A 21,626-nucleotide genomic window follows, 5' to 3' on the forward strand; every position below is an offset into this window, starting at 1 on the left:
AGAAAAGTGTGGAGAAGATTCTGGAGAGATGAGATTGGTTGTTATACTAAGCACTGTGGAAAACCAGAGAGGGGTTTTCTCTCAGGGGGGCGGGCATAATCAGATTCGCATTTTTTAGAAGTTCAGTCTGACTCCTGGGTAGATAAGTCAGTAGTGGACAAGAGTGGATATAGCAGATCTGTAGTCCCTCACGTGCTAGGCAAGCGCTCTACCACTGAGCTACAACCTCAGCCTTTGGTTTTGTTGGGAGAGCCTTTGAGACTTGGATTTCATCCCCAAATGACTTCCATTGCCCTGAGGCTGAAGATCTAATCCTTTTTGACTTTAAGGTTGACCCTCTCTCCTTATTCTCATCCATCCCTTGCTCACCTTTTGTTTTCTGCTTGGCCACTTCTGTCTCTTCTTCCTTGTGACCTCTTTGCATGTGCTGACTTTCCTCCCTGGAATCTCCTTCACTCTCTTCACCTAGTGAACACCCTCAGGAAATGTTGAGGTATATTGATTAGTAGGAAAATGTACAGTGGATTGTGATGGATAGTAATTGTTGCAGATATGTAATATGTATAAGCCTCAGCAACTTAGGGAGGCCCTAAGTGACTCAGCGAGTTGCTGCCTCTAAGTAAAATATAAAAAAAGGGCTGGGGTGGCTCAGTGGTGCCCCTGAGTTTAATCCCCAGTACTGAAAAGAGAAAGAAAAATACTGCTTACATTTCTCCATTAAGTAAGGGACTGGTTTTAGAACTCAATTACATTTATTTAATCAGTGAGCAATATAAAAGCTAAAACATACTTTAAACAATAATCTGTCAGTGCTACTTCCAGGTTTGGAGAATGGTGGCCACCTAATTTTAAACCTTTCCACTCTCCTTCCCTACCCTCCCCAAACATAAAAACGACAAGGAGAGCAAATAAAACAATATCTGACCCTGCAGTTTATAATACTAGGAGACAGAATATCATGGCCTTCACATCACATGTAAGTTGGGAAATAAACTAAATACCAGGAAAGGTCCTGCTGCTACAAGCCTGCAGGTGCTAAGAACAGGGACAGAGGATTAAAAGACTCCTCAAGAAAAAATAAGTGGATTAAAGGTCTCAGGCAAACAAAGCAAAAACAGAATAACCTCCTCACCCCCAGAAAGAGAAACTCCAGTATAAAGTGCCCAGATTCAACACAGATTTGAATGTATTACCAGCTCTGAAAGAATACAGGCAGGGGCTAGGCTATAGCTCAGTTGGTAGAATACTTGCCTTGCATGCGTAAGGCCCTGGGTTCAATACCCAGCACCACAAAAAACAAAAAAGAATACAGGGCTAGGATGGAAGCATTTCTTCCATGGGAGGAGCATTGCTTTGGGGAGAAAATTCCATATGTTGCAGATTTGCCATCCCTTGAAATGGGCAGCTGAAGGAGAAGAAGGAAATAAGAGGGAAAAGTTTAGGATCTAGCAGAAACAAAAGAGAAAGACACACTCCTCCCTTCAGAGATGCTATCCATCAATAAAACCTCACAGAAAAAAAGGAACTGTCAGAAGAGGGCACTCTCAAGCTGGGAACCTGCCCACAAAATGAAGAGGAATAGGAAACGCAGATCACATCCGTATAGAACCGGGGAAAGCTGAGAATGCAATTCAGAGTTGAAATGTTGAAGCAAAGTCTCACTTTACCAATCACAAAATTGACAAAAACTATAACACTTCCTCCATACTGAATTAAATATCCTCAAACAGCATTTAGGAATAATGAAAAAACAACTGGATTCAGAAATTGAAAAACTAAGAAAAAGACAGAAAAAGAAGAAATGTGTGTTGATTGAGATCAGGAAAGAAAAGGAAGGAAAAGTTCAAAATTATATTACAATTGAAAACTAAATTATAAGGCACTCAAGGTACAATAATTCATATAAAAATGTACTAAGGGATATTTAAGTAAAGAAGGGGAAAAAGAAAGCCTGGAGACGGAAAATGAACTAAACAAAAAAGTTCAAAGATTTAGAAAAAAAAATGATTGAATTGGTAGGTGGACAAAGGAGGTCCAACATAAGACTACTTGGAGATACTCAAGAAAATCAAGACAACTGGCCAGAACCAGTGTAATAACTAAAATTAGAATTTAAGAAAACTTAGTGTGAATGAAAGAAAACTTGAATCTACGTATTGAGGGCTCCTACCAGGTACAAGGGAAAATTGACCCAAAACAGTTCAAGCAGTATCCCAATAAAACTATTGAAAGAAAGAAAAATAAAAAAAACTCAAGACCTGGGACAAAAAGATGACTTGCAAAGAAGACATGTTATCAAGACTTGTCAGACTTTTCACAAACAGGATACAAGCAAGCATTTCAGGAGAAAGCCAAGGATACTGTATCCAACCGTGTCTTAAAGCATCAGTCAAAGCTGTGAAAAACAGTTTGAGTGTCCAAGAACTCAGAATATCGTGCTCATGTGTCCTTCCTGGTAAATATACCTTAGGGAGAGCTTCATCCAACTAGGGATGATAGGGAAACTGCCTGTGGGTAGCTGAAGATTTCATACACGTAATAGTAGAGGTAGGACCAAAACAAGGATGTAGGGTTTTAGTATTAGTCATGGTTTGATAAGAGAAGCAGAGCCATTAGGAGTAATGAAAAACAGGGATTTATTGAGCGTACGTAAGTGTGGACCTCTGCATGAGGCTGTTGCTTTTGTGTGCAGCAACTCAGCTTGAAGATGCCAGGCAGTTGAAAAGGAAGGATGGGTTTGAAGTAGGGAAGAACAAAGACAATTTGGAATTGGGCTATCCTGCAATAGCCCATGAATTTGATCACATGTGTTTTTATATAGAAATACTTTCATAGGCTTCCAATTTATTTAATGAGGTGAAAGCAGAATCAGGTTCCTTTGTCAGGGAGCTGAACGCTCTACTGGCCCAGGAGTCAGAGAAGACGTAATGCCGTATTCCCCTGTGTTCATTATTGCCTGCTCTACCTTTGCCTATCCCTTATTTGTAGCCTTTCTGATTCACTTTATTTTAGATGTATCTCTTATATTCAGTGTGTATAAAACTTTTTTCTTTTAATAAATGAGTTGAACCCATTCATATTGATTCCTATGATTATTGTCTAAAAGCATTGTGCCATTATGTGTATAACCCAATACACATATTATGGGCATGACCTCGTAAACACAACAACACAGTTCCGACACATAGTAAGTATTGCTGTGTTTCCCAACATCGTGTGTTATTAATTTATTTTGATGATTTGAGAAGTTTGTTTGGTTATCTTTATACTTACAACTTTAAAAAATAATAATAGCTAAGTTCTTTGAGATTTTATTGTATACTTGGCACTATTCTAAATGCCTTACACAGACTCTTTTAATCTGCCTGACCTAGGAAGCAGTTAGTGATAGTTCCCTCATTTGCAAAAACCGATCAATAGAGAGGTGAATTAAGTTGCCCAGGGCAAGAAGTATTCAGCCCTTCCCATTTCTTTCCCTACATCCAGCTCTCTGGCAACCATTCCTCATGTATCTTTATTTAATATCTGCTTTTGAGATGTATTTAATCATTTGTTTTCAGCCATTTGTTTGTGATGTACCGAGGCAGGACTTTCTTGTAATTTGTCTTTTTTGTTGTTTGCTGACATTAAATTCAGTAAATTTATATCTTTGGCCAAATTTTAGAAGTTTATTATTTAGTTAGATATTCTTCCCCAGTCTCTTTCTCCTCTTCTTCTGGGATTCTAGTTACATTTTATGTCTTCTAACCTGTTCCACAGATCTCCGAGGTACTGTTTCTTTTTATTCAGTCTTCTTTCTCTGCATTCTTTCGGTTGGATCACTTCTGTTGAACTATCTTAGGTTCTTTGACTTTTTCCTCTGTCATTTTATTGCCATTAAGCCCATTCAGTGAACTTATTTCAAATAGTATTTTCATTAAACAAATACTATTTTTTAAAAGCTTTTATCCAGCCAATAGGCATGAAAAATTTTAATACTACAATAGCCCATGAATTTGATCACGTTTTTTTTTTTTTGTTTTAGTCTTTTTTTAAGTTGGACACAATGCCTTTATTTATTTTTATGTGGTGCTGAGGATTGAACCCAGTGCCTCACACATGCTAGGTGTGCGCTCTTACCACTGAGCCACAACCTCAGCCCCTGATCACGTGTGTTTTTATATAGAAATAAAGATTATCATGAAATTTTTTTTTTAAAATGGGGTGTTTTACCACTGAGCTGCATCCTTAGTCCTTATTTATTTTGAGACAGGGTCTTGCTTGCTAAGTTACTGAGGCTGGTCTCAAACTGTGATCCTTCTGCTTCAGCCTCCCAGTTCCCTGGGATTACAGGCATGCATCACTACACCCAGCAAAATATGTTAATTTTTTAAAATATATTTTTTTAGTTGTAGATGGACACAATACCTTTATTTTTTTTTATTAGTTGCTCAGAACATTACAATGATCTTGACATATCATATATCATACATTTGATTCAAACGCAGTATGAATTCTTATTTTTCCCCACGTGTACAAATTGCAGGATCACATTGGTTATACAGCCACGTTTATACATACTGCCATAACAATACCTTTATTTTATTTATTTATTTTTATATGTGGTGCTGCTGAGGATTGAACCCATACCTCACATGTGCTAGGCAAACGCTCTACCACTGTGCTACAGCTCCAAATAATAAAAAATTTGTTAATTTTTTATATGTGTGTTCTATGCCATTAAAGATACTATAGTTGTATTTTTTTTTTAAATTTATCAACTGTTTATACCTTTTAATGACCTGAAGTCTAATGTATAGATGATGCTGTGTAATACTTCATAATATTTCTTGTATGCTTTCCGTCTTTCAGATGGTCTTCTGATTGTTGGTGTCCACTCAGCTAAGTTTCCAAATGAAAAAGTCCTGGACAACATTAAGAGTGCTGTTCTCCGATACAACATCACCCACCCTGTGGTCAATGATGCAGATGCCTGCCTTTGGCAAGAGCTAGAAGTTTCCTGCTGGCCCACTCTTGTCATCCTTGGGCCCCGCGGAAATATGTTATTTTCTTTGATTGGAGAGGGACACAAAGATAAATTATTTTTATACACTTCAATAGCTTTAAAATATTACAAAGAAAGGGGACAAATCAGAGATAATAAAATTGGAATAAAGCTCTATAAAGATTCTTTGCCACCTTCACCATTGCTGTTTCCTGGCAAAATAACGGTGGACCATGCTACTAATAGACTGGCAGTAGCAGATACTGGACATCATAGAATTTTGGTCATTTGTAAGAATGGACAAATTCAGTACAGTATTGGAGGTAAAGTTTCCTTTTAATAATGCTATATAATATGTTTTGTAGTTTAAAATAACTCAGGTAAATATATTAAAATTGAAATTTATAATTAATAGCAAACTGTAGAAAGACAACACATTAACTTCTAACTACATTACAAAATTATTATTATTTAATGTATATGAATTAATCTTACTTCTTCAAAAAGCAAACAAAAATATCCAAAAAAGTCTTGTCAAAGCAGGAAATCATTAAGTTATGTATCCTTTCAGTATAATTATATATCCTGTCTTGTTTTTAATAAACTGTACACTTACTTATGAAAATACATATATTTTGGACCTCTAACATCTTAAATAGAAGTATTATATCTTATTTTCCAACAAAATCTTCTTGAAGACCAGGACAGTGCCTTAAGAACCTGACATTTAGATTTTAAAATTAATAAGCCAGGATTTGTACGTAATTTTATTTTTCTCTCCTTTTTCCCATAAGAACTTAAGCATACTTCTGGATCCCTTTGAATGTAGCAAAATAAAGAATCATTTAAGCATAAATCATTTTGTTCTATATCTTCCTGGCCTTACGTTTAAAAAAAATAAATAAAGCCTCTTGTTTAACATGTACATAATTAATAAAATCTAAGTACATCCTTACTAATTCTGCTTATCCAAGGCTGAACTGAAATGTAACAACATATTAGTCAAAGAGAAAAGTGATTCATGTCTTTGGGTCATGAATCAAGATGCGCAACACATGCGGCCTTAGACATAGGGTAGGAGCACCCGAAGCACAGGTCAGCCAGGCCTATTCCTGAGCCATCATGCTGTTCCCAGGTTGCCAAGGTACTGCCTTACCTCTTGAAGTAGTGATGTCTTTTGTTTAGTGTTTTTATTTGAGTATGTGTTATGTTTTGTTTTGGCTACTTAGTATTTTTGTGTAAACCAAGCATTTATGAGAATTCTTTTGTCTTTTATAGCTAAAATGATATAAAGGAGTTTTTAATAGATTCTACCATTTTCTTAGCATGCTAATAAGGAAACCACCCGAAAGCTATATTTCCCAAATATTTCTAAGAATAATGCTATCTGATGATATATTAATAGTTATTCTTTAATATTTTAAAAATAATTATTTGGTCAAATACACTCAGGAAGCACTAATATATGATTTAACAAATTTTTGTGAGTCATCTGACACCTTGTATCTTACTCTGTTAATGTTTCTCGAATATCCAAAAGGGGACTGCAGTACACAGTATTTTCCAATTTAAAGTGACTACACAATTCCCCCACCACGTGCTTTTTTCCCTGGGAACTCTTATCAACATCAACAACAGTAGTGTCATTAGTTATATTGTATGGCTGACATTATTCTAAGCATAATACCTGCATTAATTTATTTTTATTCTTGCAATGCTGTAGGTTAGGTACTATTAATTCCATTTTATAGAAGAAAAGCTGAGGCACAGAACTTGCCCATACCATCAGCTAGGAAGGGGCAAAGCTGGGATTTAAGCCATGTGTGTAGACTCCTCAGGTCATTTCCTACCTATCTCACATCTAGCAAAGTGGAGTTCTGCAGAGCAGTTTCTGGCTGCTGACTTAAAGACTTTGAATTGCTTTTCCCCAGGACACAGAAATAGCAACTGTGTTTTATCATCTTATATTCCCCACCCTTGGAACTCTTCCATCCCTTGTAAAGTCTGAGTAGGCCTTTGGACCAGAATCTTCAAGTATGGATGAGATGTTATAGGCCTAAATTCATGATGAGATAAAACAGAGAGCAAGGACTCAGCTGAGGCTGTTGCACTGTTTGAGACAGTGGTATGTGTGCTTTTCCAGGGAAGAGGTGCATAATTTTCACTTTATTATAAAGGAGTTTATCTTATTATTTTGTTGAAAATAATTCAGCTAGCTGTTGAAAGGTTAAAATTATTTTTAACTTTTTAGTTTAGAAAGTTAATAAGTAATTAAAGTGCTTTTAAAATTTGTTTCTTCTGTGTTGCTGAAGTTCACTAGTAACTATTACATCAAAAGCCCTGTTATTACCAATACTCACTCTTGAGAAAAATAGATACCTTGGGAAACATTTTCATTTTGAAGGAAGAAGTATCATGTTGTTTATTTTAAAATCTCAGCATTAAATATAAATTTTTATTTTCATTTTTGTTGGTTTTACTTTGAAATTACTTCTTAGTCAGAAAATTTTATCTTATGAGTTATGTCTTGTCTTTTAGGACCTAACCCTGGAAGAAAAGATGGAATATTTTCAGAGGCAACTTTTAACTCCCCACAGGGTGTAGTCATGAAGAATAATGTCATATACGTGGCAGACACTGAAAACCACCTCATAAGGAAGGTAATTTCCATTTTAAGTTTTACTACTTCTGATCAGAAAAGCTTATATTTATTTACTACATTAAATGTTCAAGGTTGAAGGGTGATGTTTAAGCATATCAGATCATCTTTATTCCACCTTTTCAGGGGTACTTGCTTTAGTTTTATTCTTAAGTATTTTGTTTTTATTTGTGTCAGTTTATAGTTGCCACAGAAGAAGAACCCAATAAATTCTTTGTTTATCCTTTGTTTGAAAGTTACATGCCTGATTACCCAAAAGCTCTCATTATGAGGTTTTCTCCTAACCACTAGTTCACACAATGATCCTTTGTCCTTTCCAGTTAAATTTTCTCCAATCTAGGGGGGAAAAAAGTCCTACCACTCCTGCCTCTCCTCAGCTCTGAACTTGTTGGCTGGTAACACTCACTGATCAATTAGTTTTAAAATTTATTTCATCTCATTAAAAGTAATATGTGTTCTTCATTTTTAAAAAATTATTAATACAGAAAGAAAAAATTAGTTAATAAAAAAGTTTACTGTTTATCAACTCCAGTTCCTTAGAGGTGACCAACCACAGTTAAAAATTGTATCTTTTCAGAAATTTGCTACTCATATACAAATAAATTTATACTTAAAAGATTATTTCTATAGAGAACTTTTAAAAAAACAAAGGGATTCATACCATATAAATACATAATGTTTTGCGGGTATTCTTTTTTTTTTTTTCAAATTAGTCACATGAATGATGGGACTGTCATATTCCATTTTGGACATACCCACTTCCTTTAAATGTTCCCTACCTGTAGTTATTTGGGCTATAATTCCTGATCTTTAAGTTGCCATCTGTTTGGATGATAAGTAACTAAGTTACTCTGACCCATCCTGCTAGATGAACATATTGTTTGAGGAACTTTCTTGCTTTAGTCACTACTTCTTTCAGGGTTGACATTTGTCCTCATTTATTCAATAATATTATTAGGTAATTGCAGATACATGTATAGAATATATAATATTATCTTCTGCAGTGTTAATCTCCATGGAGACAAGAAATAGGTTTTCTTTCTTTTATTTATTTTTTGGGGGTGTTCTAGGGATGCAACCCATGATCTTGTGCATGCTAGGCAGGTCTTCTACCACTGAACCACACCCTGTTGAATTTCCTGTTGAAATTCTAGCACCTAGAACAGGGCCTGGTCAATGGAAGGTGTTCAGTAGACATTTGTTAATTTATGAACAAATAACATCTGCCTAATGAAGCATTTTTAAAAAATATATATATATATTCCTATTAATAAAAGAAGATATTATGTGAGAAAAGGATTTTAGGGATTAATAAAATAGATATAATTTTTGAAACTCTTGGAGGTTGTCTTCTCAAATATGATAATATATTGCTGAGTATGTTAGTGGTGGCATAGTCGTGTAATGTTTCTAAACTTACTGCTGAAGAACCTTTTTAGGCAGAGCTTCTCATGGGACTGATGTTTCCATGATACCTACTTTGTAGAAAAGTGGTTTTCTATTATTGAGTCCTTAGAGATCAATATTTCTTCCTCCTTTTTGTGTTGGGGGTTGTATGTTTCTGTAATTCTCCAGAATGTCATGGACATTAGCCATCCATTGAAGTAGCAAGAGGGCTAGCCCAGAAATCCAGAGGACTTGTTCTTTTTGAAGTGTGCTCCATCCTTCTGCTTTATAACTTAGTAGGTTTTGGAGGATTGACCATGGTGTTGCATTTCAAATGCTTATGCATTTAAGTAACATAATCACAACAAAGTTAGGCTTTCTAAACTTTTCTCTGTTATATGACTTAGTGTAGTGTCTGTAAAAATAGGTAGCAAAATTACTTCTTCCCTTCCTTTTTAAGAATATTTATTACATTGTTTTTAAGACCTCATTTGCAGAAGATTAAATTGATCATAGTCCTATTTTCACACACATGAACATCATTGTTCCAAGCAGAACCTTGTTTGGTCTAGAACATATATTAACTTGAAAATTTCCTACATCCCTATTCTCCACTCCAACTGCCATTCCCTATGTGAACAAGTCTGTAGGCAGCAGTCTGATACATTTAGTGCATGTCTTTTGTACTTACATGTGACCTTGTAAAACAGTGTTTTATGTGGATAGCTATCTTAAATGATGCTATTTTGTCATATTTTATGTATCATGAAACTCACCAGTTAAGCATACAATTCACTAAGTTTTTAGTAGATTTAACAGATTTTGCAAATGCTCTACCACTGAGTTATATTCCCTGGCCCCATTTCATTCTTTTGTATGTGCCTATCCAGTTACTTCAGAATCATTTATTGGAAAGAATATTCTGCCTTCATTAATAAATTTTTGTAACCTTCTTGAAAATCTTGATTATAAACGGGTGGGTTTATTTCTGAACTTTAAAGTCTATTCCATCAACCTGTATGTCTGTCCTTTGGCCAGGACCACATCACTTTTGTTGCTATAGCTTTAAGTGTTTTTATATCAGCAAATCTGAGTGCTCCCACTTTTCCTTTTCCAGGACTGTTTTGCCTCTCCTAGGTCATTTGTAGTTTCATATGAAGTTTTGGATCAACTTGTCCATTTGTGAAAAAAAATGAAACAAAAACTTTTGAATGTTTTGCATATAAATGTCTACATAAACAAATTGTTTCTGATTGTTAAACTTTCTCTTCCTTTTTATCATATTGCTGTCTAGGACCTCCTTTGTGTCTAAGCATTAGCAGAGTAAATGGGTATCCTGTCATGCTCATGATCTTAAAATGTGTATGTATTTTCTCCAAAAGTTTAATATTTGCTGTAACTTTAAAAACAGAATATCTGTTAAGTTAGAAAAATTTCTACTCCTAGTTGCTGAAAATTGTTTTATTACTACATTTATTGAAATGATTGTATGATTTTTTTTTTTTTGTCCTTGGTCTGTAGATGTGAAGAATTGGTAGATTCTTTTGAGGTTGAGCCATCTTTATTCCTGGGATAAACCTTACCTTGACATTAATTTTTTAGGAATCAAGTTGATTTTGATTATTCAGATTTACATTTAGTATTTTAAAATTCATGTTCAAAATTAAATGGCTCCAAAACTTCAAGTACTCTGCTCATCTGATATTAGAATCAAGGTCACACTAACCTCATCAAATCAACTAGTTTCATTTTTCTGTATTTTGGAATAATTTGTCTATCAGGAATTACTGGGTTTTGAACATTTGTTAAAACTCTCCTGTAATATTACCCAGGTCTGATTTTCTTTTTTAATAAATTGAGTTTTTTAATTTTCTTGTCTATTTCTATGATGTATTTCTCAAGTCAAGATCTATTCAAGGACCCTTTCCAAGTTGCCTATTATATTTTCACAGATCAGGTTCAGTAATCATATTGGTAAGGTTAAATAGAGGAGTTTTCTATAATCTCAGACAGCTATAGAGCAGACACTAGAGAAATAATGCAAAGAGGTATTGCCAAAAAAGACTAACATAAATTTACTGTAGTAACAGAAGAAAGGATGACAACCTTAAGATTGTTTTAATAGATGAAGAAAAATCTTTGAAACCATTTAATCTATATTCATGATGAAATGAACATGCTGAAAATGGAAATAAATGCCTTTAATATGATAAAGGGCATCTACAAAAAGCCTCCAGCTTCACTTAATGCAAAATAGTGAATGTTTTCCCCTCAGTATTGGGAACACTTTTACTGCAAGTTCTAGCCATTGTATTAAGGCAAGACAGAGAAATAAGAAGTATAAAAAAGTGAGGAATAATAATTGTCTTTATTTGCCAGTGACATGTATACACAGAAAATTCTAAGAGATCTATTAGTAGCTATTATAACTAAGATGTGAATTTAGGAAAGTCATAGAACATAAAACCCATATAAAAAGATCAAGTCTTTTTCTTTCTTTTTTTTTTTTTTTTTTTTTTTTTGATACTGAGATTGATCCCAGGGGCACTTAACCACTGAGCTACATCCCTAGCCTTTTTCTTTTTTAAAGACAAGTTCTCACTGTGTTGCTTAGGGTCTCATTAAATTGCTGAGGCTGGCTTTGAACTTGCAACCCTCCTGCTTCAGCCTCCTGAGCTGTTGGAATTACAGACGTGCACCATGGTGCTGGCCTCTATTTTTATATACTAGTAACAGTCAGTCGGAAATTAGAATTTTAAAATTCTATCTACATAACAGCAAAAACATAAAATACTTAGAATAAATTTAACAGAATATGTGCAAGACCTGTATATAGCCTGTCCTCTCTATCCACAAGTTCTGCATCTGTATATTCTGCTAACCAAGGATTGAAAATATTCAGGAAAAAAAAAAATTGCATCTGTACTGAATATGTGCAATCTTTTTTCTTGTCATTATTCTCTAAACAATACTGTATAACTATTACATAGTATTTTTATTACATTAGGTATTATAAGTAATCTAGAGATGATTTAAGGTATATGGAAGAATATATGTAGGTTATGTAAAAATACTGTCATTTTATATTCAAGACTTGAGCATCCTGGCATTTTATTGTACTGGGTGGGCCCTAGAATCAATCCCCCATGGATACTGAGGTATTTCCAACTATAATATATTGCTGAGAAAATTAATTCCATGTTAGATATTATATGAATGTATCTAATAGAATTAATATTGAAGGCTCAATATTAGGATATTTGTTCTCTCCAAACTGATCTATATATAAATCCAGTACAATCCAAATCAAAATTTCACTAGGCTTTTTTTTGTAGGGGTTGACAAGTGGATTCCAAAATTTACATGGAAACACAGAACAAAGGGTATATAATGTCTAAACCAATCCTGAAAAATAACAAAATTTAAAGACTTATGCTACCTGATTTGAAAACTCCCTATATTGCTACATTCATCAAGAAAGGCAGGTTCTTACACAAGGGGTAGATATAGATCAAGAAAAATGAAGGAAGAGCTGTAAGTAGCCCCATATGTATACAGTTATTTGATTTTCTTTTCTTTTTTTTTTTTACCCCTGGGATTGAAACCAGGGGCACTTAACCATTGAGCCACATTCCCTGCCCTTTTTATTTTGAGCTAGGGTCTCACTAAGTTGCTGAGGGCCTAGCTCAGTTACTGAGGCTGGCTTTGAACTTAGGATCCCCTGCCTTAGCCTTCCGAGTTTCTGGGATTACAGGCATGTACTACTGCGCCTGGCTAGTTATTTGATTTTCAAAAAACATCAAAGTACTCAAACACAGAAAGAAAAAATAATTTCAGCAAATGGTGCTAGAACATCTAGATAACCATATGGAATTTTTAAAACAGAATATACTTTTCTAACACAACATAGACAAACATCAATTCAAGATGTCTCACAGACCTAAATGTAAAAGTTGCCTAACAGAAATTACTGGGTTTTGAACATTTGTTAGAACTCTCCTGTAATATCACCCAGGTTTGTTTTCTTTCTTTTTTCTTTCTCTCTCTTTCTCTCCCTCTCTCTCTCTCTCAGGATAGAACCCAGGGGTGCTCTACCACTGAGCTACATCCCCAGCCCTTTTTTACTTTTTTGAGACACGTTTTCTCTAAATTGCTCAGGCTGGCCTCAAACTTGTGATCCTCCTGTTCAGCTTCCTAAATCCTTGGGATTATAGGCTATGCCAGTGTGCCTGACAAAACTAAATTTTTTGAAACATTTCTCAAATGGCCCATAAACACCAGAAAAGATACTTGTCATCCTTATTAAGCAAGAAATTGCATATCAAAACTACAGTGAATTGGGAGGCTGAAGCAGAAGGATCACCAGCCTCATAAGCAACTTAGAAAGACTCTCTTAAAAAATAAAAAAGGCTGGGGATGTGGCTCAGTGGTTAAGCACACCTGGTTCAATCCCCAGTATCAAAAATACGTACAAACAAACCCCACAATAACAAGCCATTTAATACTCCCATAGGATGGTTGAGATTATCTTTGTGATTTATAAGTAGGCAAAGACTTCTTAAGATAGGACACAAAAAATAATAATTATAAAAAATGATATTAAACTTTATCAAAATTTGAAATACCTGCTCATTAAAATTTACCATTTAAAAAAATTAAAACAGAGTTTCAGAAACATTAACAAACAAACCCACAAAACATCTATTAGGGGTCTAGTATCCATGATATTCAGAGGTTCCTACAACTGAAATAGAAGACAGCACAATTTTAAAAAATGAGCCAAAGATTTGAACAGAATCTAAGAAGTTAAAGGAATGACTAGAAGCATGGAAGAAGGTATTCAACATTGTGAGTTAAGAAGGAAATGTAAGTTAAAGCCATTTGGTCAGCCAGGCATGGTTGCACTTGATTATACTAGGAACGCTGAGGCAGGAGGAGCACCTGAACCTAAGAGTCCAGACCAGCCTGGGCAACATAGTGAGACCCCTGTCTCAGGAAAAGAAAAACAAAAGCACATGAAGTGCTGATCATGCTGATGTTTGCAGTTGACTTTGAAATGCAACAAAAAAATAGAAATGGATTAATAGCTAGAAAAAATATATGGTAAAGCAAGTAAGTGAAGTGTTGATACTAGAATCTAATTAGGTGATAGGTATATGGATATTTGCTGCAAAATTTAGTTTTTCTATGTGTTTGAAAGTATTCGTGGTAAAATGTTGGGAAGGTGTCGGGATTTGAAAGCAGAGTATCTTTTTTAATCAGTGGAGTACATTTGTTTTATGGTGGGGTATGGCTCAGTGTAAAATGCCTGCCTCGAACACAAGGCCCTGGGTTCAATCCCCAGTGCCTAAAACATTCTTTTTGTTTCATTTAAGAAATAGAGTCATCGACTGCATCCATTCAAATCCCAGATCTGTGACATACTAGTTGTGGGATCTTGAGAATGCTGATTGGCTGGCTCATTCTTGGATCAGTGCCGAGCAAAATTGAAATATAGACATTTAATTTTAAGAAACATGCATTTTGCTAGATTGTGTTTTAAAATTTAACTTTCTTTTAAAATATTTTCAAGGTAAGATGAGGTCCAGGCCAGTTCTGGCAGAGGCATGATGAGGATGGGAGAGGAGGAGTGAAGTGGGGGGTAGACAGGTAGGGAACTGAGAGGCACTGATTATACTGAATAGAAAGTTCCTTATAATCAGTTGGCCTTTTCAGAAACACTGTGTTACAAATACTGTCTGTGTTCTGTTGGAAATCTCGACATCACAAAAGAAAAAAAAAGATAGCATGCTACGTGTAACATATCCATTAAATTTTTACAGATTGACCTAGAGGCTGAGAAGGTGAGCACTGTAGCTGGCATAGGAATTCAGGGAACAGACAGAGAAGGAGGAGCAGCAGGAGAGCAGCAACCCATTAGCTCCCCATGGGATGTCGCTTTGGGAACATCAGGTATGTGTGGTTTCAATATTCAGTGGGAGTAAACTTTGCTTAATAATAGTTAAGGTTTAAAAAAATATTCTTGCAATACTCATTTGGATTGATTGTATTGCTGGTTATTTTATACTTTTGTACTTATGACTTGGAGTTAATTGTATACAACAAAGGCAACAGTAATATATACAGGCTAGTATAAGTGTTACACACAACAATTATATTTTATATATAAGATGGAGTATATAGTCCTCTAACTTAAAGTTTAAAAATTTTATCTTAGCATTTTCCAGTTAACATATTTAGTTTAAGAATACTCAGAAAACTGAAAGGATTATAGTTTCAGAACTTGGAGACTATTTATGAAGTATATCACTTAGTGTCCTTATTAACTCCAGTTTGAAAAAGAAGTCAAGAAAGCAAAGAGGGAGTTGCTTTTTCTTTAGATTTTAACAGTTTGTACAGTATTCAAATATGATAGCTTCTTTTGAGCAATTAAAAACATTAACCCTACTGAATATGCAAATATTGATAATAAACAAGACTTAACATTGTTCATATGATCTTTTCCACCTATATTAATTCACTCAAAGAAATCCTGGAGTCCTCTTATTAGTACACTTATTTTTACTGGCCCTGAGTGGTACAGAGATGGTTATTTACATGTCTAAAATCAGATAAACAAATAAAGAAGTTAGCAGAGTCCATTAAAAATGGAATTTGAGAGGCTAAATGGTTCATGTGGTCTTAATATAGTCAAAGAGTCAGTACATGCTAGCTTTGTTGAATTGCTTTACATTTGAGATAATTTTCTATTATGTTGCCAATTTAGTTATAATTCAAAGGCATTTTTCCATTGTGATTAGCTTTTGTAAAGCTTTTAACATTAAAGTAAATGAATGGGTTGGTACCATGCACATGTAATATATTTAACTTAGTGTGACATGGAATATATTTTTGAGAATTCCATTTTTGGAATTCTTGTTCTAAACAGTAATGAGTTGTTTTGTCATTCTCTAAGGGAGGCAGCACTGTGGAGCAGTACAGCCCAGGCCCAGGCCAAAGGGGACACGTCATATGTAGAGAATTTAAAATTATAATAAACTAATTAAAACTCATCTCCATTTTATTACCATGCATTCAAAATTCTAAACAATTTCATAGTTAAATCCTTGCCAACATTTATCACGCTGCCTCCTTGCCTTTGCTACAACACTGAGCATAAATCTTACAGATGGCAAATCAGAACATAAATCTTATGGATGGAAAAGCAGTCTGAAATGTAGCTGTCAGTAACATAGTTAAAGTGAATGAGAATTCCTGCTTTGGCATGTAATTTCCATCTCTCAGGGGGAGAAAAAAGTTCTGCACTTAATATATAACATCCCCTAACCCCCAAAAGTTATTTACAGCCAGGAGTCCATACAACAATGTAGCTACTGATGTTTGCATTTTGCCACTTTGTATCATCTTTGTCTATTAGTAATTGCCTCAATAATGCCACCAAGAAATCATCGCAAGACTCACACAAACCTAAACTAACCAACCTTTCTTCCTTTTCCTTTTCCTGTGTGCAGTGTTAGAAATTAAACCCACGGCCTCTGTTGTGTTAGGCAAGTGCTCTACCACCGAGTAACGCCTCCAGCCCTTTTTATTTTATTTTGAGATAGGCTCTTGCCTATCTCAAACTTAGGGGTCCTCCTGCCTCAGCCTCCCAAGTTGCTGAGATTGCAGGCATGTGCCACCACATGCAGCTCTAAACCTTTATTTCTTGCTCACTTATGGAGTTGGGGTGTAGCTGATCAGCATGTTTGGGTATAAATCTAGTCCATGTGGTGCTCACCTTCCATGGATCGGTAGCTATCTGAGGTATATTCTTCTATTAACAAAGCAGAAGTGCAAGAGGGTAAGCCCAGTTATACACATTTTAAGCCTTTGTTCATGCCATACCTATTTACCTACTATAACATCGTACGTTTGTTAAAACGAGTCACATAACCAAGTTCAAAGTCAGAGAATAAGGATATATACTTTGCTTACAAAGAGGCCATGGCAAGTGAAGAATTGAGAACCATAATTCAACTTTCACTATGTATCATGTATTTTACATTGTTTAAAAACAGAAGGTACTTTCCTGCATGCTTTACTAAGTTGGATTTAAATTTTGTCTAGGCTAAAATTTTTTCAATCATACTTTATGGTGTAGGATTTCTGGTTGTCAATCTCTGTAGTGAGAAGGCACCCAAATCAATCTCCAAGGAAATGCTGGCTCCATTGTCAAGCACTCCATCAGGTTTCATCTCTTTGAAACTTACTTGTTTATTTTGCTCAGTTTTTAAGAAAAGAGATGAGTTCTGCCTCAGCTCAACAGAGCATGGCTCTGCGTTTAACTTACAGTTGAAAATATCTTCACTCAGGCACTTGGCAGGAGAAGCAGGAGGTAGGTAAGGTGAATGTATGTAAGCTCAGTCCCTTGCAGAGTGCTGGCTAGGAGAAAGCAGCTTCGGCTCTGTGGTAGACCTGCAGCCACAGTGGGTACTCTGGCCCAAGACATTGGTGGGTAGGCTTTATAAGATATATACACATTTCTGTGTATTCCCAGAAATTCTATTTAAGATTTGGAAGAATTATTTAGATTCTCATCACATTTTCAAAGTGGTGTGTCACTCAATACATTTTAAGAACCACTGCTTTAAATTACTCTTAATTTAATTGCATGAATCTAATTCTGAATTAATGTATATTGTCAGAATATGGAAAATTGGATTATAGGATATTTGTTGTACTTGTCTTTACTTAATTGCATTTTAGCATGATGCCATTTATTTAAAAATATATCAATTCATAAACATAATATTCATTTATATTTGTAATGTGTGTATATATTCACGTTACTTATTTCCAAACACAGCCCTGTAGGACATAGAGTTTCTATTATAAATATTTGCTGACATTTTGAGTTATTGCCTTATAAGTGACCTTTGTCTACTGGAGAAAATTTTTCTGGTCTTTGTATTATGGGTAACTATACTTCTTTTTCCAGAGTATTAGGTTGTTTATGTTTTCTCAGGTTTGTTTTTAATTTTTTATTGTGGGTTGTTCAAAACATTACAAATTTCTTGACATATCATATTCCACACTTTGATTCTAGTGGGTTATGAACTCCCACCTTTCAGGTTTGTTTTTTAAGTTAAATCATAACTGTTTGCCTTGTTGTATTGATTGCTAGGAAACTCAGAGACAAATTTATCCTTAGTAAAGTATAATGAACAACATGACATTTTTTAATATTAACATATTTACCTTTGCTTCAAATTTTTTATCAAATATTATTTATCTCATTAGAGATAGTTTCTTTCTAATCTACCAATGCTTTGTGAAAGAAAAACAGAAGTACATAAATACAGTAGAATTTCTCTTTACTGTGGTGAGTCAGTACAATAATTGACCATATAGGAAAAAACCTTAGGAATCTAAAAAATTTTTAAATACTGTCTTTTAATTTAAGACATATAAATGTACACTTGTTAGCCAATATTTTGATTTGAGAATAAAGCCTTTTCCTTAAGCAGCACCTGACAGTCTTTCTTTTACTACCCAAAATGTATTGTTTTGATTTCCTTAAAGTGTGATGAGAATTTAAAAACACATGTAGACATCTGAGAGCTAAAATCGACTCCGTTTTTTAAAAATATATTTTTAGTAGTCAGTGGACATTTTTGTTTTATTTACTTATTTGTGTGTGGTACTGAAGATTGAACCCAGGGCCTCACACATGCCAGGCAAGCACTCTACTACTGAGCCACAACTCCAGCCCCTCTACTCAGTTTTTATGAAAAAAAAAAGTTTTAACTCATTCTTTCTGTTTTCATACTTAATTCGACAATTTGACTTAACTACTGGCCTTTACTGAATCTTTTTAAACTATTCTACTTCTATTCAAAGTAGAAACAATTTTTTGCTTTCATTTGCAGTGGTTCATATATATTTGAATTATTATTGGAGGCTGAGGCAAGAGTATCTGGAGTTGTTACTTAGCAGGGGACATCTAGCAAGACCCTGTCTCAAAATTTTTAAAAGGAGGGAGGAGCTAGAGATGTACCTCCGAGGTACTTTGTCTGGGTTTACTCTTCAGTATTGTAAATAAACAAACAGTAAAAGAAAGTAAAGATGAGGCAAAGAGAATGAAAAATAACAAGGACAAATCCATAGTTGAACATATGTACTCAACCAAGGGTTCCAGCTTAATAAACAACATACTTCAAGGTGAAAATAGAGAAACGGACTTGAAATCCTCTGAGTACTTTAAATATATATGTAAGTTGTGAGTGTATGTGTCTATTTTGCATAGGGCCTGCATATGTAACCTTGGTGTGCTGTCACAGTGATAAAGCATAAAAATCATTAACATAAAGTGATTTTTACAAAAGTGAGCTTCATCTTTTTTCTTTTTTTATTTGATTGTCACTCTAAATATGGCCAGAACTTTATCATGCACTAAAAATTATTACTGACTGCAATACATACATTTTTTAGCAGATAGTTTGCCATATTTCTAAAATGTGTATCAGGTCTGCATTGACTCCACTGACGCCAGACAATAACCTGAAAAATGTTTTATCACAGAGGTCAGAACCCCTGCCAGTCTCTAAGTACTTTAGACTTTACCTGATTTAGAATCATTTATAAAAGTATAATGTGCTTGAATCCCATTAACCTTCCTTAGCCCTTTAATCAGCATTTTTCCCTAGATAGAAATTTAGTTTTTCTTATAAAACCTCTAATGATTGAAATCCAGTTATTTAGCCTGCTGGTCTGATTATCTATAGTGTTGGTACTTAGTGCTTAGGTAATACATTTTTATTACTTCCATGAATATTCTATAAAATACCATAAAATGTTTCTGTTTTATAAATAATTAAGTGATCAGAAATTTTTGTAGCATTATTTTTTGCAGAAACTAATAGATTTTTATTTTGAAAAACAGTTGTTGCATCTTTATATCTAAAATTTGAGGGAAGATTTTATACTCTTGTCACATTGGCTTGATGTTGGTAAAATTATTTTCTTAGGTTAGCAAAGGTATAATTTGCATAAAGAAAATTTGCTAGGTATATAGTTCTATGAATTTTAACAGATGCGTTCAGTCTTGTACCTATTAACCACAGTAGAGATACAGAGTTGCTTCCATCACCCCAAAAAGTCGTCTCCTGCCCCTTTGCTCAGTCTCTCCACCATCACCAAGCCCCTCCCACCACTGGCAGCTGCCCCTCTGCTGTTCCTCAGCAGTGTCTTTTGTCAAGTTTCTTCCCTTCAGCTTAATGCTGTGGAGATTCCTCATGGTTCCACTTATCAGAAGTTTGTTCTTCTTTGTTATGGAGAACTAGTGCATTGTCCTCCTGTGCCCAGTTTCCTTTTCACCCATTGATAGACATGCAATTCACAAAGCCCCCATAAAAGCTATGTACAGGAGTTTTTTGTTGTTTTGTGTGTGTGTGTGTGTGTGTGTGAGAGAGAGAATGCATATTTACTTCTCTTGTGCAATGTGTAGGAATTAAATTGCCAGCTGTCTTTCCAAAGTGGCTGTTTCTTAGAGGTCCAAGTGTCTGTCAGTATTGCTTCTACCTGAAGAACTGCCTCTAAAGTTTCTTTTCATTCAAGTCTGCTGCCATGATTTATTTTGCCTTTATTCTGGCCTGAAAAAGTGGTTAGCTTGTATATTTTTAAAGATATTTTTATTCCATACATAAATCTTGATTGACAGTGTTTTCTTTTGCTATTCTTTAAGGGTGTCCCTTCTTGGTCTTCTGGCTGGCATCGCTTTCCACAGGAGGTCTCTTGTTCCTTTACATGTAAAGTGTATTTTTCTCTGATTCCTTCAGGCTCTTACCTTTGGTTCCCAGAGTTCCATATGTCTAGGAGCTATCCCGCCTGGAGTTCTTGGATCTCTGGTTTGATATCCTTTATTTTCAAGCAATTCTTAACCGTTTTTACCTCTTCAACTAATTTTTTCTTCCCCCGTCTCTCTCTCCTTTCTGGGACTTGATTTGATTTGCTCGTACATCAGGTTCATTGATGTCATATCCACCAACTCTTGCATGTTGTATTCTCTTTCTTTCACTCTTCTTTCAGCCTGTGCTGGTTTGGTAGTTCCTATTGATTTGTTGTCAGGTTCACTAACTAACTCTCCTCGGCCTCACCTAGTCAGCTGATGAGGAATTCTTCTATTATGACTTCTTCTATTATGACTTCTTTTAAAAGCAACTTTTCCATTTTATTCTTAGAGATTCTATTTCTCTGATGAAGTTTCCCAACTATTTCGTTACATTGACTGTGTTTTCCTCTAACCTTTAACTCAGTAAGCATTGATGTTTTAACATCTGGGTTCCATAGTTCCAAATTTCACATCTTCTCTGAATCTGGTTCCACTGGTTTCTTTATCACTCCAAAATGTGTAATTTATATTCTTACCTTTAAGAGTGTCCTCTCATTGTTTCTTATATGCCGGCCATTTTGTGTGCCACTGTACATTTATGTCACATTACAGGAGGCTGTCACCTGGGGCTGAAGCTTGAGCAGGCCTGGGTTTCATTACTGCTGTGGTTACTGTCAGTGTACCGCAGCTTTCTGTTTTCTGTACCTGGGCAGCTGCTCCCTTTTGTG

At 35.0% G+C, this 21,626-nt stretch overlaps 1 protein-coding gene across 1 annotated transcript in view; it reads left to right on the forward strand.

The window, feature by feature from the left end:
* The window catches only part of Nhlrc2 (NHL repeat containing 2), a 57,550-nt gene that overhangs the window by 14,948 nt on the left and 20,976 nt on the right, over nucleotides 1–21,626 (forward strand). Inside the window, exons 3-5 of the mRNA XM_046449713.2 lie at nucleotides 4,852–5,307; nucleotides 7,523–7,644; nucleotides 14,852–14,981. Of these exons, the coding sequence (XP_046305669.1) occupies nucleotides 4,852–5,307; nucleotides 7,523–7,644; nucleotides 14,852–14,981 (708 nt within the window). The remainder of the gene's footprint in view (nucleotides 1–4,851; nucleotides 5,308–7,522; nucleotides 7,645–14,851; nucleotides 14,982–21,626) is intronic.

The sequence above is a fragment of the Marmota monax genome, unplaced genomic scaffold (genome assembly GCF_021218885.2).
Source record: "Marmota monax isolate L192 unplaced genomic scaffold, Marmota_monax_Labrador192_F-V1.1 WCK01_AAM20220418_F8-fsc00004, whole genome shotgun sequence".
In the NCBI taxonomy this organism is placed as follows: Eukaryota; Metazoa; Chordata; class Mammalia; order Rodentia; family Sciuridae; genus Marmota; species Marmota monax.